Raw genomic sequence first — 19,572 nt, 5'->3', positions numbered from 1 at the left:
CCCATATGCAAATCAGTGTGACCCTGTGCCTCATGGGAACAGTCCAGCCCAAAATGCCAAGCCATGCCTTCCCTGGACCGGAAACAAGCTATAGAGGGCCAGTCTCTGGCATTACAGTCGTCTTCAGCCGGGCTTGCTTGAATCCAGTGGCAAAGTGAGCAAGGGACTCACGTCTGAGCATACCCTGCCAACTTATGGCGAACAAAGCGGTACAAAAGGGGGTGTTGATAGACGGAGCATCTGAACCAATCAAACACTCACACCCAGTCAACAGATCTGGGTTTAATCCATCACCGTTCTTTAGCCCACTCTGCCACCCCAGTTCAGACATGGCCATATGCAAATCAGTCTGACCCTGTGCCTCATGGGAACAGTCCAGCCCGAACTGCCAAGCCATGCCTTCCCAGGACCGGAAACAAGCTACCGAGGACCGTTTTCTGGCATTACAGCCGTCTTCAGCCTGGCTTGCTTGAATCCAGTGGCAAAGTGAGCAAGGGACTCACGTCTGAGCATACCCTGCCAACTTATGGCGAACAAAGCGGTACAAAAGGGGGTGATGATGGATGGAGCATCTGAACCAATCAAACACTCACACCCAGTCAACAGATCTGGGTTTAATCCATCACCGTTCTTTATCCCACTCTGCCACCCCAGTTCAGACATGGCCATATGCAAATCAGTTTGACCCTGTGCCTCATGGGAACAGTCCACCCGAACTGCCAAGCCATGCCTTCCCTGGACCAGAAACAAGCTACCGAGGACCGTTTTCTGGCATTACAGCCGTTTTCAGCCTGGCTTGCTTGAATCCAGTGACAAAGTCAGCAAGGGACTCACGTCTTAGCATACCCTGCCAACTTATGGCGAACAAAGCGGTACAAAAGGGGGTGGTGATGGATGGAGCATCTGAACCAATCAAAAACTCACACCCAGACAACAGATCTGGGTTTAATCCATCACCGTTCTTTAGCCCACTCTACAACCCCAGTTCAGACATGGCCATATGCAAATCAGTCTGACCCTGTGCCTCATGGGATTAGTCCAGCCCAAACTGCAAAGTCATGCCTTCCCTGGACCGGAAGCAAGCTACCGAGAACCGGTTTCTGGCATTACAGCCATCTTCAGCCCGGCTTGCTTAAATCCAGTGGCAAAGTGAGCAAGGGACTCATGTCTGAGCATACCCTGCCGACTTATGGCAAACAAAGCGGTACAAAAGGGGGTGGTGATGGACGGAGCATCTGAACCAATCAAACACTCATACCCAGTCAACAGATCTGGGTTTTAATCCATCACCGTTCTTTAGCCCACTCTGCCACCCAGGTTCATACATGGTCATATGCAAATCAGTCTGACCCTGTGCCTCATGGGAACAGTCCAGCCCGAACTGCCAAACCATGCCTTCCCTGGACCGGAAACAAGCTACTGAGTACCGGTTTTTGGCATTACAGCCGTCTTCAGCCCGGCTTGCTTGAATCCAGTGGCAAAGTGAGCAAGGGACTCACTTCTGAGCATACCCTGCCAACTTATGGCGAACAAAGGGGTACAAAAGGGGGTGGTGATGGACGGAGCAACTGAACCAATCAAACACTCACACCCAGTCAACAGATCTGGGTTTAATCCATCTCTGTTCTGTAGCCCACTCTGCCACCCCAGTTCAGACATTGCCATATGCAAATCAGTCTGAACCTGTGCCTCATGGAACAGTCCAGTCCGAACTGCCAAGCCATGCCTTCCCTGGACGGGAAACAAGCTACAGAGGACAGTTTTCTGGCATTACAGCCGTCTTCAGCCTGGCTTGCTTGAATCCAGTGACAAAGTCAGCAAGGGACTCACGTCTGAGCATACCCTGCCAACTTTTGGGAAACAAAGCGGTACAAAAGGGGGTGGTGATGGATGGAGCATCTGAACCAATCAAACACTCACACCCAGTCAACAGATCTGGGTTTAATACATCACCGTTCTTTAGCCCACTCTGCCACCCCAGTTCAGACATGGCCATATGCAAATCAGTGTGACCCTCTGCCTCATGGGAACAGTCCAGCCCGAACCGCCAAACCATGCCTTCCCTGGACCGGAAACAAGCTACCGAGGACCGTTTTTAGGCATTACAGCCGTCTTCAGCCCGGCTTGCTTGAATCCAGTGGCAAAGTGAGCAAGGGACTCACGTCTGAGCATACCCTGCCGACTTATGGCAAACAAAGCGGTACAAAAGGGGGTGGTGATGGACGGAGCATCTGAACTAATCAAACACTCACACCCAGTCAACAGACCTGGGTTTTATCCATCACCGTTCTTTAGCCCACTCTGCCACCCCAGTTCATACATGGCCATATGCAAATCAGTCTGACCCTGTGCCTCATGGGAACAGTCCAGCCCGAACTGCCAAGCCTTGCCTTCCCTGGACTGGAAACAAGCTACCGAGGACCGGTTTCTGGCATTACAGCTGACTTCAGCCCGGCTTGCTTGAATCCAGTGGCAAAGTGAGCAAGGGACTCACGTCTGAGCATACCCTGCCAACTTATGGCGAACAAAGCAGTACAAAAGGGGGTGGTGATGGACAGAGCATCTGAACAAATCAAACACTCACACCCAGTCAACAGATCTGGGTTTAATTAATCACCATTCTTTAGCCCACTCTGCAACTAGTGGCGCTGCAGCACTGCTTGTGCCACCTAATTAAGTAGGCCTCTAACCAGGTCTCAGACCTACCATTGCAGAGCCCATAAGTGCAGTTTACACTGCCATTTTGACCTGGAAAGATAAACCTCTTGCCAGGCCCAAACCTTCTCTTTTTACACATATGTCACCCCTGAAGTAGACCCTGGACAACCCAGAGGGCAGGGTGAAAAGTATTTAAAATGCAGGACATGCATTTTTAAGTTTTACATGTCCTGGTAGTGAACATCTCTCAAATTCGTTTTTGACTTCTTTAAGGCCTCTCTCTCCCTTCGGATTAAGTTGGGATTAATTTATTCCATTTAATAAGATTAATTTGCAATGGGGATGATCTAATCGATTCAAGTTTGGTGTCTCTGGAATCACAATTTTAAATTCAAACTTTTATGGTGTAGTTCGATTAGAAAGTTGGCATTTTCTTACTTTAGCCATTTGGTGCCTGCTTCCTGTCTCTGAAACATTGTCTGGTGTGGGTGGCAGCTGGGGTTTTTGCATCCACCCTAGAGAGCCACACACAATGGGAGCTTTGGTGTGACTTGATGGGCATCCTGGCAGGATGGGAAGGAGGGGCTGGGCTCAGCTTGTCTTACATCTGGAAAGGCTGTGTCGGGTTCCCACACAGAAGGCTGCATAACTCCTGTAGTGAGTGTGTAGCAAGGGGGCAGTGGCTCTGTGCACTTCAAAGGCCTTTCATTGAAGTGTCCTCCACTTCAAAGGACCATTGGGTATAAGTGCTGGCTCTCCAACACCACCACTACAGCACACTTCTGGACCTGTGAAGACTCTGCCAGGCCGAAGAACTGTTGCACTGCTGAAGGACGGCCACTCTGCTAAACGTCTGCTTTGCTGGACTCCTTCCTTGCTGTGCTGCTCTGCTGCCTGCTCTTTTCCTGCCTAGGTAAAAAGGACTGGGCCTGCATCTCTTGAACCCAGAGTAACTCCAGGCGCTAGCTGCCTGGCCTCCTAATCTGAATTCTCAGGAACATAAGAATTCCAACCTGACTGCATCTGCCCATGTAGTCTGCTAACTGTGAGTCTGCACTGCCAAGTGGGGGCAACCCAGCCTTGGACCCTTGGAAGTGGGTCTAAGGTGTTTGCGCCAGCAGAACCCATGCATCTCCTGTAGAACCAGTGCATCACAGCTGTTGCTTAGATCAGCACCAACGCATAGGCGCTGATGCGTGTATCACAACCAGTGCATTGGCTCTGCTGTGTGGATTGGACCCGATGCATCACCTTCAGAACCTCCACTGTGTGATGCTCTTTCCGGCGTAAGGTCTTTGCATCCCCATCAACTGCTGTCTCAACTACGATGACGAACCTCCCCATTGCAACTCATCTGAGCCAACACACCACAATTGCTGCGCAGATCAGGACTGACACATTACTGATGCTGCGTGGATTGGAACCAAAGCATTGCCTTGGCTGCAACTAGCATCCTCCAAGCAACTGAGGTCTAGGCACTTCTGTTCAGTGGGCACTTATACTGACTAGGATTGTGGTTGCTGTTTGAATAAGTGTACACCCCACTCTACCAACAACACAATTTCTAACTAAGGTTGTGAGATAATAACTTAGAGGCTGTTCTAGACCTCACTGAAGACTGCAACTGATGGATAATTGGAAGACAAGGCGAAGACAACAAGAGACCTGAGGATACAAACCTGAAGAAAATCTAGTAGCCAACTGACATCAAACAACGGAGGATGCATTTATTTAAAGAGCAGCAAGCCATAAACTCTGCCCGCTAGTAGGTACATGTACCTAGGCTAGTAGGATGATCTTTTGAATAGAGAGACCAAAGTTCCTGAAATAAACATTGGATTTTAATCCTAGATATGCAACATTCAAATTAAAAGATAATGCTGGAGAAAGGACTCTATTTTTAGAAAAAGGTGGATTATGAAAAGCATGTATAGGGAAGTATGAGATGGTTCATACAGATTTACAGCTGGCATTGTTGGGGCCTGCTTTGAATGCCCTTGTGGTTTTTATACCTGCACTCCTTATTATGTACATCACGAAAACTTACTAGTCATCCCTTATAGGCAAAACATACCAGTAGCAGGAGTGAGGTTTCACACAGACCAAAATTACTTGCATGTACGCGATTACTATATTTATTTTTACAGTAAGCATGTTTGATTTATGTGGTGCAAGTGAACTGATAGGTCGTGTAAAGCAGTGTGTAGCATATGAAAAGAAATGGATTGAATTGTTAATTTTTGGCTAGATGCCATACTGCCTGCTATTATGTCAAGACCTCTCAGACCAGGGTCTCCCAGCAAATACACCTGTCATTAAGAAAAATGTATAGTTGTCTCTATATACCTTGATGAAATTTGGAAGGGATGTGATCATTTGGTGAAAACAACAAATTCATAATTGCTTAGATTATAGGTTTAAAAAATGTTTTTTATGATTTTAAAGAATGTTTTAATTAATTGAACTCGATACTCTTTTGAGAGGAAGTGAGCACTGCTGAATGAAAAAACAGATGGCCAAACATCTCAGAAAAATGTAACTTCAGTTGAAAGACCAAAGTGAAGTGTGTCCATCGATTTTTCCTGAATGGAGTTTATTTTATCTTTGAAAGACCTATCCACCATATGTTGAACCGTATGCCTTAAAACACTGCTTGGCCCAAGCATGCTGATCCTCAACCAACAAGAAAAGTCAGGTAGCACATCCAGTGTCTTGCATTAAGCATCGTCCACCAATGGCAGGACACCTGCGACTCAGGACTATAACTCTGATTCAGGGCATTTAACAGCCAGTATAGCCCTCAGCAGCAGATTAAAAGGCTATATTAAGTACTGATTGTAGAGTTCTGTCATGCTGCATCTGTCAAGTTGCAAGTCAAATGCTCTTATCATTTCTGGAACAGTGACCCGTTGATATGTAATATACGGATGTAAAGTATGTCTCCAGTATGAGGTGATGCTTGCAGTGTGCCCTTGAGTAGTGCTGCACTTCAATCGCAACCTTCCAATCTCCTACTCAGTGTTGTCGAAGTGTGATTTTCGCACCGAGGGGTTTTCAAAAAAGTGTAACTGTGTAGCTTTGAACAGGGGAAGAAACACCAGCAGCCCAGGAGTGTGAATGGCCAACTGAGCCCCAAATATGGCTGTCTTTTACTATTCAGCTACGTTCCAGGGGTCAATTGTTATTGCTTGCATTAGAGGCTAGAACACCGTTCCTAAGTAGTTGGCTCAGTGCCTGGGAATCCTTGCAATATGTCCTCACGTGGCAAGTCACACAACCAGTCCACATCACTCAGTGCAAAATGTTGTAGTGTAGTTCCTATATTCCCATAAGGCTCTGCGCATTGGAATAACATAAACGATAGTTTAGACGTAGGACTGAAATCGATTAGGTCTCTATTCAATATGTTAGACTTAATTTGTGAATGCCAGATAGCTCAGAGTTCACTAGAAACTTTCTCGAATACATAAGAAGGGATTACTTTCTGACAACCATATAACATGACAACTTTGTTCCCCAAGAATAAGGAATGTATCTACATAGACGCGGAAACAAAGTTGGCTATTTCACTCAGTCAATCATGCATGCTTAGTTACACCAGAAGTGCAGAGAAATAGAGAGACGGCGTTTTCAATAAAAAGGTTATTTATTGAGCAGTCTTCTTTCTCATGCAAGAGAAGTGAATTGCAACAATTGCAATACTTGTCATAAAGTAAAGTGCGTACAGTAAAAATAGTATTATGAAATAATACTGTAAAAGCATTTATATGGTTTCTAAGCCATAAGATACTTAAAATGGATAAAATACATACAATGATAAAAGATGACTAAACATACTCAACTGGTGCTTCTAAGATATGCCTACCCCGATGTACCTAACCTAAGCCTAGTACCTAGGAAGGAGTAAGTGAGATTTAGTTTGAGTTAAATAGTTTCTGCCAAGAATCTATCCAAGAATTCTCTAAGGGTCTAATCAGCTCTGTACCTTGTTTATAGAATGTAGGAGGTCTTGTATCGCTCTCTCTCAGGACTCGATCTCCCAGTAACCCGCAAGGGTAGCCGGGAAACACCGGAGCTGGATTTCTCGGCAAGAGAAAAGACAGCGTCTCTCTCAGTGCGTCAGCTGGAGGGTCGGCTTCCTTCGGCACTCGCTACAGAAGGGCGTCAGACAAGTAGTCAGTCGATCTGCTCCAAACCACCTTGTGTTTTGCTAGGGCAGATGCTGGTATATTTATACCTGGAAGGTGCCGAGTTTGACGTAAGGTTGGACATAATACGTCACTAAGAACTCACCGTTCTTTTAGGACTCCAGGAGTTCTGGGACAAATCAATGCAGAAGCAGGGGAAAGTCCCGGACTGCTGGAGGTTTGGTCTCTCCAAGAACTTGTTGTGATTTCTCGGAATCTGCGGAAGTAGCCATGCCGTATTTGGACTACATTGGCTGTGTCTAAATATGGTTATGATTCTGATGCCTATATAAGGATATGATGAGGTATACCTATATAAGTGCATGAATCGGGGAAATTACACTAGAGCCCTAGATTCGTCTACAACAATGTAAGTTCAAATAGTTTCTGTTTTTTATAAAAGAGCCCTAGGCCCTATTCACAAAGGTAAATCTGGTCATAAACACAGGCTTAAAATCGAAATTATAATTACTACGCCATCCAGGAATTTACAAAGGGATTCCTGGTAGGCATGTATGGATTTTCTTATGGTGATCTCACGAGTGAAGAAGGTTTAGAAATGGGCATGCCAAGGCGTAATGTGCCCTGGAAATATTTGGAGATTTACTCCTGAGAAGGACTGGAGGACTGGAGTAATTCACCTTCCAGGCCAGAAGAGAACAGATCCCCTCAGATCTGGTGAAGGGAAGTGTTTTCTCCAACCCTGCACTTTGTAGAGGGGAGAGAGATCAACTTGCAGGCAGATGAAAACATCTGCTTTTGCCTCGTAGTCTCCATCCCTCCTATAAGGAGTCCTCTGCTCTGGAGGAATAGGAGCCTTCACAAAAAGTCACACGACATTCCCAGAACCACCCCTGATCTTTCCTATCCTTGTGAATCGCAGTGGCAGAGGAGTAAATCTTCACCCATACTTTTCTCTTTTTTGTGAATAAAGTCCCCTGGGCCTCTTCTCCAACCCTAACAGGTTTTCAATAAGCGTATTATTTCTCTCTACAATACAGACTAACAAGTCTTCATTTTTAGGCCAACCTTAATTCTGAATGCTTTTTATACAGGTGAAAATCTGTATCAAGCTTACTTTACATAGCGCCCGGGTGTAAAACTCTATCACCAGCATTTATCCCAACAACGTAAGATTCGATTTTCACAAGACTCTTTTAATGTAATAAAGCAAGTCGGTGGAATTTATTTTAAAACTTCATTTACTTACAAATTATAATGTACTTAAAATACATTGGCTCAGTCTCACTTACTGCATAGTGAACTAAAATTGTTTCCATGCCTGTTTTGAAATCAAACTATTTAAAAACTTTCTTTAAAAAAAAAAAGAATCGACCCAAAAATCCATTGTCAATTAAAATATTGTCAAGTTTTTTTTCCATTGCATGGTAGATTATTACCCTTGTACAGCAACAGCCAAAAAAGATGCAATTATTACGTGTAATGTCAAATGACAAAAATAATGTGCATTGCTCCTGATGACAGTTTTGCAGTATTTTACGTCGAGATTTGATCTAAATCTTTTTTTTTATGTGCAGGTGTGTCAGCTCAATTATCAAGCACTCGGCTCCGGAGGAACACGTCTGTAGGGACTCCATTTTGGATGGCTCCTGAGGTATGATTTTAGTGCAGATATAGGGTACTTTGGTCAATTTGTCATGTAATTGCCATAATACGTCACATCAACAGGTGGCTTCTAAGAACCTACTGAGGAGGAAGTACTGACTTACATAATCTTTAATATAAAGAAGACACACAAATGGAATTAAAGAAATCACCATGTCACAATACCTTCCTTTGTGCTGGAGAAAGGTAACACTGTTTCCCGGAAATGTTGAGCCATTGTTTACCTACATGGGCCTTTGAGCACCACGAGGTCACCTTCCCTTCACTAACCAATTTCTGTCTCAATCCTGGCCACAAGTATTCAACATTACTCAAATTGATGGTAAATGCGACATTATTCTGTTGACCATTACATTAATTTGTAAGATCTCCAAGGACAAATTTAAAAATAATTCTATATTTCAGGTATCCAGGGCTTAGTTTGAGCCAGTGGGAGCAGGTGTGTCCCTCCACATTTATTATTTCTCATCAGATTTTGAGCGAACGCAAGAGAAAGAAAAACACAAAAGGGGGAGAAAAGGAAGAGAAAGACAGTACAAACAGTGACAAGGGAAGAAAACAGGGATGAAAAAGCACCAGCAAAAGTGAGATAAATGGACATGAATTCTTTGGTGGTAGATGAAAGAGGCATGAGGTGGAATCAAGACAAGACCACTTTGATAATGTGTGCCCCAACATTCTATAGTGCTAGCCATTTGCTTTGGAGCAAAAGGTTGGGCCCTGACACTTATTAGTTTCCAAATGTAGCTCTGCAGAGGCTGTATTATGTGTACGGCACACTGTCCTTGTATGGGCCACTGCACACCTTTGAAATTGTGCGCCAGGTGCAAACAGTGCACCGTATTACAAAGAATGCTCTGCCCCTAGGGCAGCTGCAAACTGGTGCTATCCTTGGGGCAGTACATTCAAGTGAAATACAGAGGGGCTGCTTGAAAGCATCTCCATGTTTCACAGTGCAGGCAGCATAATGCCTGCACTTTGAAACGAGGAGAGAGATCAACTTGCAGGTTGATGAAGTAAATGATTGAAGCTGCCTGCAGGGGGGTGTATGGAGGGACCTCGGACCCCTTTCTACCCTCCAGTGAGCTGCCTTTAGGAGTAGCACAGAAATTGTGCCAACTTTTTGTGGTGCACTCTCTGAGCCTCCTAATGGCATGTTTGCTTCTGTGCCCATGTTCATAATACGGCACAGGTGTGGAGGCAAAATGATTCCCTCCCTGATATGGGCCACGCCCTCATGCAAATTAGGGAGCGCCTTTTTAAGATGGCACTGGCGCTACATGTACTCCAGCATTATCAGTATTACAGAAGGGGATGTACAAGCGTCTGTGGCCCCTTCTGTAATACCATTGTGCCCCTGGGGTGCCAAAGAGGGCACATACGTCCTGTGCGCCCCCCGGGCCACAATGTATAATATGGCCCCAGGTATTCCTGCTCACCAACTTTATCAGGGCAGGTAAAGCCTACCATATGTACCACTGGATATCATTTATCCAGAGCTTTGTTTGTTTGGGCTCATAGAGGCAATGCAGGCTTATCACATCTAAAATTTGAATAGATGTACCAGATGCTGCAGTTACTGTTTGCAGTGAATTTCAGTAGATTTTTCATATGCAGACATTAATCTGTTTTTTTAAGTTACTATCCTGTGGGTCCTATATAAGTTGTTAAGTAGAGGGAACATTAGCACTGCCAAACAATCATAAATTATTTGGATTTTTCTTGTGTATGAGGGTGGGTTATTAGTAGGTTCAGGTAGGTACCTACAGCTAGGAATAATACGGCAATCACTTATGAGGTCCAGTCAAATCTCAATAAATTAATCCTTGCTCAACCCTTGGCAGCTTGGCAGATGAGCAGTCAGGCTTAACCAAAATAGTAAATATGTAAAAGTCACAACTCAATTAAAATCCAACACCAATTAATAACCATGGAGGATATTTTTATCTTTCAAAGAACTCCAAAATAAAAATCCAATTTAGAGAACCAGAGAGATGAATTTGTAAAGAATAAATTGTAGTATAGCGCCTAAAAGATAAAGCATCAACAGCGGCTATCTGGTCGCACTGGACAGAATCAGATCTAAAAGTTCAAGCTGACTGCAATGAAGTGAAGTCCAGATACAGTCCCAGGTTAGTCCAGCTGAAGTTTTACCTTTTCAATTTTTGAGCCAAGATTCCCGTTCATGGGGGTGGGAAAGCTCGCCTGGGGCAAGGAGAGCAGTGTTGGTGATGGTCAGTGGGCTGCAAAGGGCAGGCTGGGCATCATGGATGGGCGGGCTAAAACCTTGTGGTGGCTATCTGGCGGGCAATGTTTGCTGTGTGATGGGACGAACTTTGGCGGCTCGCTCTGATTCTTCGGGGAAGCGGCATGGTTCCTGTGCATACAGGCCCATTCACATTCACAAAGAGCACACAAGCTTAATTTTAAGAGCTACAGATCCACCCAAGGGTCCACAACCCGAGAGGCACCTCTTGTGGGATCAGGAGGGAACTATTGCAGATAGGTCCAGGAGCTGTAGTCCAGTTGGTTCCTGGTTCCTTCGGAGGAGATCAGTGTCTTCTAGCACTGGTTAAGGGTTCAGAACCTCTGGATTGCTACTAGGACTCAATCTCCCACAATGCAACCTTGCAGTCCTGGAAAATCCAGGTGTGGTTTGTCGGCTGGAGTAGTTCTCTCTTTGGGCTGTTGCAGGTGGCTTTTACCAGCACTTTAATACCTGTTGCTGCTCAGGGAGTCCACTCCTATAAGACAGGTACAATCCTCCCTGTGTGGATCCTTGAGAGGGCAGCAGGTGCAGTCCTTCTGAGTGCAAGCCTTCTGTGGTGCAGTTCAAAGGTCCAGCAGGGAAGTCCTTTTCCGGATGTTTTCAGGCAGGGATATAAGGGGCCCCTGCAGATCTCCCATATCTATTGCCCATGCTGGGCTGCCAAGAGAGGTTCAATGGAGTTCAAGTTGCCACCTTCTGCTATGACTGTGGCATATTTTATTTTTTTTATTAAAAAACATTTTTATTTGCTTTTTTGTATTCAAAGCTCAACAATACAGTCATGAAAAGTGCAGCACATACACTTCTACTCCCCCCCACCCCCCACCTCAGAGCCCCAAGGTTGCATCTCAGTACATATCATCAGGAACACAATACCCACCCTCCTCCGAGTGATGTTCATAACATTTCTCATTGTCGATATTACTATCCACTCTCCAGTACTGGTCAATCCCACCCCCAGGATCCCACCCCTCACAATCCCCCATCCAACCCATGGTAGTTTTTCCATGTGGATCATACTTTTCGGAATTTTTTCGGGCACCCCCTTGCTTTATAAATTACTCTTTCGGCCGCCATATATAAGTCTAGACCCCCCCTCCATTCCTCTATTCCAGGCGTTTCCGCAAATCCCCAGTACTTTGCTATGTCCCTTTTAGCCACCACTAATGCAAGGACCAGAAATGTGAGGAGTGGGCGTGTCAGATCCACCTTATTTGTCATGCCCAACAATGCCAGATTGGGTTCTTGTGGCAGGGTTACCCCCAGAACCTCCCCCAGTTCCGTGAATATGTGTGTCCAGTAAGTTTGTATTTTGTCACAGGCCCAAATAGTGTGATAGAAGTCCCCTTCCAGTTGGCGGCATCTAAGGCAGTATGGATCGTCTCCTTTCCCCATTTTAAGGAGTCGCACCCTATCATAGTAGGTTCTATGTAGCACATTAAACTGAATGAGGCGTAGTCTCGACTTAACCGCCACCTCCCGGGGGTGCATTAGTACTATTTCCAAGTCTAGGTCTTCCATTTCTCCCACCTCTCTCTCCCACACCCTCCTGAGTTTCGCCAGGTCGCCTAGCATGTTATTGGTTAGTGTTTTGTAGGTGTGGGAAACCGCCTGTCCCATTATCCGCTCCTGAAGGAGCCTGCCTTCTAGTGGTGCATACTCCGGTATGTCCGTTAGCGAGATGTTTTGGGCTTGCCACGCATGCCGTAGCTGTGTGTATTTGAAGAGTTGTGAGCGGTGCAGACCAAATTCCATGCTAAGTATCTGGAAGGACTTTAGCTCCCCTTTGGCAATCACATCCCCAATATTCGAGATGCCTATATCGTCCCACCTTCGGAAGCCTCGCAGTTTATTGAGTTCCTTTAGCCACTGACAGTGCCATAATGGCGTCTGTCGGGTAGGCCTTTTCTCCCATCCCATGCGCCTCGTAGCCTTAGTCCACGCATTCAGAGTGAGTGCAGTTGCCGGGAGGAGAGGTACACGTCTGGCGCCCGCGTAGAGGTAGTACAGTAGGTTTTTTGATGACATTTTAAGCCGTTCTAGTGCATAGGTCGGGTGGTCCGCCGGTGCGTGCAGCCAGTCATTTATCGGCGTCAAGTGTTCCGCCCAGTAATAGGCCTCTAGGTTGGGGAGTGAGATTCCACCGCTATACTGATGCAGTTGGAGCGTTAAGAGGGCCACCCGTGGTTGCTTACCTAACCACAGGAACGTACGAAGGTCCGCGTGGATTTTGGCGATTGACGGGGCCGGAAGAGGGTAATATTAATTTTGTAAAGCGTATAGAAACTTAGGGAGAATGATCATCGTATACATAGCAGCACGGCCCAGGAGAGTAAGAGGCAACTGTCTCCATCGGTCCATATCTGCCACTGCAGTGCCTGTTATCCGTTCTAGATTCTTACGGAAAGATAGGGCCCTGTCCACGATAATGTATATCCCGAGATATTGGAAACCTTCGGTGGTAGTCACAAGTTGCTCTGGCAAACTCCCTCACCTCTCCTGACCTCCCGGATCATAAATAATAGATTTGTGCCAATTTATGGTGTGGCCCGCCTGCGAACCATAGTGTTCTAGTTTTCGAAATAGCTCCGGGACAGTAGTCTCCGGTTTCATAATGAATAACATGACATCGTCCGCGTAGAGTGATATCTTTTCTTGCGCGGGGTTCGAGTCTGTCCTTGAGAAGCCGGTGATGCTCTCATTTTGCCTGATCCTAGCCGCCAGTATCTCGATAGTAAGTGTGAATAGGAGGGGGGAAAGGGGGCACCCCTGACGGGTACCTCTCTCTATTTGGAATTCGCGCGACAGCCTACCATTCACTCTTACCCGCGCTCTTGGCGCTGTGTATAGAAGTTGAATCCACCTCTGGAATTTTGGGCCAAACCCAAATCTCTGAAGCCCTGCCTTAAGAAACGGCCAGTGTACCGCGCCAAACGCCTTTTCGGCGTTGAGGGAGAGAAACCAATGTGGTGCCTTCCTACCCCGAACCTCTTGTAGCCAGTTATGGGTACACCAAAGATTCAGCTTTGTAGCCCTGTCAGGCAGAAAACCTGATTGATCCATATGGATTAGGGCCAGAACAACCGACCTGAGGCCGCCCGCCAGGATAGTCGCTATGAGTTTCACCTCCATGTTAAGGAGGGAAATGGGGCGGTAGGAGACACAATCCTCTTTCGGCTTGCCCTCTTTGTAAATCAGGACGATGGTAGCCAATGCAAGGTCCGGCGGTAGACTCCCCTCTCGGTAAAAAAGTTGGTAATGTGTGGCAAACGCATCCGCTATCATCACATCATTGTTAATCAGCCTCCCTTCAACTGTCCTAATCCTCTCTACCCATCTGGCCGCTTGTTCCTTTTTACTAAGCCATGCTAGCAGTCTGCCCAACTTATCCCCCACGTCATACAGGCGATGGAGGGTTGCCAAGGATTGGGTCTTCGCCTCGTTTGAGACCACCTCCCTATATCGCCTTTGGGCGTCTAATAGTTTTCTGAGAGTCCCCGTGTCCTTTAGAGTCTGGTAATCATTTTCTAAGCTTAGGATAGTGGCTTCCAGGGTAGCAACCTCGGCTTGTAGTGTTCTTCTTTCCTCTCCCCGCCTACTCTGTATTCTGTCCCGCAGGACCGGTTTCATGGCTTCCCAAAAGGTGACTCCCGAGTCAACTTTTCCCTCGTTTTCCGCCACGTAGACCTTAATGTTTGCTCTGAGGCCACTCAGAATTGCTGCGTTTTGAAGGTCCCAGGCCGCGAGGCGCCAAGAAGCTCCTACATTGCCCAGGGAATGTCCCACCTTTACAAACAACGACGAGTGGTCCGAAATTCCTCTTGCCTTGTTTTCTGCCAAGTCGTCCCTCTTCAGGTACTGTCTAGACATAATACATAATCCAATTTCGAGAACACCCTGTGCCCCCCTGAATAGTAAGAGTAGGCGCTCTGTGTAGAGTGTAGCCACCTCCAGATATCCGTAAGCCCTATGTTGGCCATCTGATAAGACAGGGCCGTCTGACTCCCCCCTCTATCTGCCGCCCCAGATCGGTCCTGCACGGTATTCATCACATCATTAAAATCGCCCCCCATGACTTGAATAGTGTCCGCTGTGTCTAAAATAATGGATGCTATAGCTTTGAGTGTAGGAGACTGCAGTTTAGGAGGGGCATAGACCGAGATGATAGTATATGTGCGTCTGTTCCAGGTCTCTTGAACCCCCGCTTAAGTTCCCTGAGGGTCTATCCAGGTGCGTGTGGTGCAAAACGGGGCCGTTTTTTTGATAATGACCGCCACCCCTCTAGAGTCTGATGTATATCCCGCGTGAGCTAGCACTCTATGGCGCCCTCTGGCTATGTAGGTACATTGTGATCCCTTAAGATGTGTCTCCTGTAGTAAAGTGATATCTGGGTCTATTCTCTTAAGGTATGAGTTCACTAGGCCTCTTTTGACTTTGGAACCCAGTCCATTGACGTTCCATGTCAGGATACTAACTGCCCTGTCTCCCCCTTGTGGTGTAGCTAGTGTACTTGCCATTGTAAGCTGGGATACCTTCCTGAAGTTAGTCTCTGTAGTGGATTTGAGGTGCGAGGCTTCAAAGTGCATGACTGCATTTCCCCAACAACTGTCCCCTCCCCCCAACTCTTCCCCCCAGATCCCCACCCTGAATTAACTTGGAGCTGCCCCACCCCACCTCCCTCCCCTTCCAGTCTCATCCCAACACAGGACAGAACTGTCTGTAGGAGTCGGTCTGTCGGCCCCCCTCACAACCCTCCCTTTAACTGATCTTTACCCTCCCCACCGAGGCGGAAAAGGGTGTGGGATCATGCATAATATGAACTCCCAAGAACAATAACAACTTTTGTAAAAAACAAGGGGTTGTGTCAACTTGCGTGCTTCAGGCCACCAGGCTGCCATCTCCAATAACCCACTCCACCAACGTCTATGACTGTGATTCTTGTGTATCCATAACGGGAATACTGTTTCGTCCCGAAGAGTCCTGTTCCATGTTGCGGATCGCCTCTACCAGTGGATGCACAGAGTCCTGCCTCTCTCCCTCCTCCTCCCCCCCCCCCCAGATGTCCGGCATTCCAACTCTTCCTCGTCGTCTCCTTCTGAGCGGATATGTTTCCGTAAGACGCTAAATCTGGTTCCTGCTACGGAAGTTTCCCCCGGGGATTCGGATCGTCCTCTCCGTGCGCCACCTGAGACATGTCCCCCGGTACGGTGTTGCCGGCGTCTGCATCTTCATCCTTCGAGACCTTCTTCTCTGCGGCTTTGGGAGCTCCCACTGAGATCTTTGCCTTAGTGTCTTGTCCAGTTCTTCGCATCCCGCAATCTCTCTGCTGTGAAGTATTGGGCGTTCCTCGAGCCACTGCCAAGCATCGTCCGGATGGGTGAAGAAGATTGACTTGTCTTTGTAAAGGACCTTGAGCTTTGCAGGGAAAAGAAGCATGTAGGAGATATTTTATGTCCTTAGTTTCGCCTTCACGGCATCGAAAGAGCGTCGTTGTTTCTGGACCTCTTGGATGTAGTCCGGGAATATCATGATGTTGTATTCTCCTGTCAGATCTCTCCCATTTTCCTCGCTTCCCACAATATCAGATCCCTGTCGGCGAAGTTGAGAAATCTCGCAATGACCGGCCTGGGTCTGTCACCTTCCGGGGGGTTTGCCAGTAGGGCTCTGTGCGCCCTCTCGATGATGAAGCACGGCGAGAATTGTGCTGATGGAAAGGTTTCAGTTAGCCAGGAGTGGAGAATGTTGCCATATTAGTTCCTTCAATTCCCTCTCTATAGCCCACAAAGCGCAGGTTGTTGCGTCTTGCTCTGTTTTCATTGTGAAAAGAAAGGCCAGCAAGGGATTTTATTCAGAACCTATTTGACAGCGTTATAAGGACCTGTTATAAAAATCAGGGTTCCTAGACTTGTTCTCAATCAATAGCTGTAGTAAATCAATAACTTCAGTAAAACAAAGTAAATTAGAGCAAAAAATACAGTGTTACCACACTAACACAGTAAATAAATACAAAAAAACAGGGTTTTGTATTGTCTGAAGATTATTATTTGTTTTCAAGACAATGAAAGTTTATAAAAAAGAAGAAAACATGTTCATAAAAATAGGGTACATAAACAGATATAAGTTAGATAATCAAGGTATAGGTTGTCTCATCCTTTGAAATATCTAAACAAAAAAGTCCAGACTGTTAATACAAAATAACACAATGATTTCAACTCAAAACAGCAGAAAATCAAAGATGGTACAATGGATCACGTGCAGAGTTGGACAAAGTAGTCGACGTTTCGGTCTTTTCAGGAATTTATCATAAGACCATCATCAGGACAAAAGAAATTCTACATACAGTAGATGACCCTCTGTAAAAAGAACAACATTGTGTTACCATCTATTTAGACCTGGTTAGGGAACTATACAAAGTTAAAATTCAAAGAGTTTATCTATTTTCTGCTTGGATCGGATTAGAGTTTTGTTGTAAACAGAATGAAGTAGACAGCAGGACACGTCTTCTTGTAGTTAGATGTATTTATTAAGTTACAAGATAAGTTAAGACACAGAGCAGAGAAACCCCACAGCTGACCAGACCAACTGCCAGGGCTGGAATCCTCAACACCGACAGAGAATGAGAGAACACTAAGAAAGGACTAAGACTACAGACAACCACATTACATGAAGAAACAATGTACAACACATCTCCCTCCTTTATAGAAAAGAAATAAAATAAAGCCAAAAACAGAGATTACAACACCTACCAAAAATGAGATACACAAAACTAATTAAGAACCACACGAGGTATCAGAAATAACACTAACACGAACGTAAAACAATAAGATAGAAGACATTTTATACAACACACTCCATCCCCCTTCCCTGGTGAAACCAAAACATGGTTTAGATGAGTGAAAAACAATGCAACAAGGAAAGGTGTTTACGCCCACAACCTCCCCAAACATGAGTACACCAGAGGGTAGGTACACTTTCCACACTGACCCCCAAAACTCACAATAAGTTAAACAAAACAAGTAAAATTGTACGAGCTCACTTAGATAGAGTACATCAGGGGTATTGACCCTTAAAACAAGAATGAGGCACTGAACGTTAGTACAACACAGAGTAAACCATGGGTACTGACTGGCCCCACACCCTCCCGAAAGAAGGGTACACCATTGGGTAAAAACAACGCCATTGGGTAAAAACACCGCCCTAGGAAAGCACAGCCACAACAGCTCTACTTACACTTTTCAGAACGACCCCCAAAACACACAAACTACAACATACCCTACATAGGGTATACCATAGGTATCACCATGCCCCACACCCTCCTCAAAGAAGGGTACACCATTGGGTAAAAACAGCACCCTAGGAAAGCACAGCCACAACAGCTCTTCTTACACTTTCCACAATGACACCCAAAACACACAGGTAGGTGTAGACATAAACCCTTGGGAGAAACACACCATACCCAAAGAAGGGTACACCATTGGGTAAAAGACACCGCCCTAGGAAAGTACAGCCACAACAGCTCTTCTTACACTTTCCACAATGACCCCCAAAACACACAAGTTCACACCCTGGAACTAAAACTACAACATACCCTACATAGGGTAAACCATGGGTACCGACAGACCCCACACCCTCCTCAAAGAAGGGTACACCATTGGGTAAGAACACCGCCCTAGGAAAGTACAGCCACAAAAACTCTTCTTACACTTTCCGCAACGACCCCCAAAACACACAAACTATAACATACCCTACATTGGGTATACCATGGGTATCAACAGGTCCCACACCCTCCTCAAAGAAGGGTACACCATTGGGTAAAACACTGCCCTAGGAAAGCACAGCCACAACAGCTCTTCTTACACTTTCCATAATGACACCCAAAACACACAATAGGTTAAACACCCCAGGTAAGATTATATAGGATCTCCTAGATAGAGTACATCAGGGGTATTGGCCTTTAAAACTAGAATAAGGCACTGAATGTCAGAACAACCTCTCCATGAAGAAAACAAAAGGAGAACAGACCCTTGAAACTGGTTGAAGAGGGAATCGCTCATACAATCAGAAGTAAACACTAATATGAGACTGGTTCAAAGTTTGTTATAAGTAGATCTATGTGGCTCCATGAAGGTTGTCCTCTACTATTAACAACAAGTCAAACCAAACATTGACACAAGCATCGTGACCTGCAGCAGGCAAGACCAATCAAGTCTCATAAGTAACTTTGAAACTGCCATCGTGTACCTGTTGTTGATCTAGTACGAGCACTCTCATACCTCATTCATGCACCATTTACCAACGCATTTAGTGACTCAATCACCTATAATACAACCAAACAGGGGTGGCCATAAACATGTGTTGCGGGACAAACCCAAGTCCTGTTTCCTCTCGGAACCTTTCTGTCACAACTCTCTGTCGTGAATCTAGGACCTTAGACTTGGTACTACTGTAAGCCCCACTGTCACAAATTTCCTCAAGGTTCCGGGACTCAAAACTTTCTTCTTAATTCAACTGGAAACTTCTCAGTCACAATCGCTCAGACGCTCAATCCTCTCCTAGACTCCTTGACTTGCTTCTGGACTCACTGTCCCATTTCAGATCTTTTCCTTTAAGCTTTGAAGTCACCACACTTACAGCAATTATCGTGTACATTCTCAGTCCTGAGCACAGGTTTTAGACACTACTTTATTCACCGACCCAGTCTAGAACTCACTGTTCCTGTTTCAAAGTCTCTAGACCCCACGCCACTATTCCGGACTCCTTCACTTCTCCTTGACATCGTTTGCCCTCTCTTGTTAAGATGCTAGAATTTTTGTCCTTTGAGAAACTTTCACT

The 19,572-nt window shown here is 45.8% G+C and overlaps 1 protein-coding gene across 1 annotated transcript in view; it reads left to right on the top strand.

The window, feature by feature from the left end:
- Positions 1-19,572, top strand: part of MYO3A (myosin IIIA) — a 1,386,887-nt gene that overhangs the window by 218,107 nt on the left and 1,149,208 nt on the right. Inside the window, exon 6 of the mRNA XM_086939966.1 lies at positions 8,384-8,460. Coding sequence (XP_086796092.1) covers positions 8,384-8,460 — 77 coding nt within the window. The remainder of the gene's footprint in view (positions 1-8,383; positions 8,461-19,572) is intronic.

The sequence above is a fragment of the Lissotriton vulgaris genome, chromosome 10 (assembly GCF_964263255.1).
Source record: "Lissotriton vulgaris chromosome 10, aLisVul1.2, whole genome shotgun sequence".
NCBI classification, from domain to species: Eukaryota; Metazoa; Chordata; class Amphibia; order Caudata; family Salamandridae; genus Lissotriton; species Lissotriton vulgaris.
Note: the sequence above shows the minus strand (reverse complement) of the source record. Positions and strands in the feature narration are given on the sequence as shown.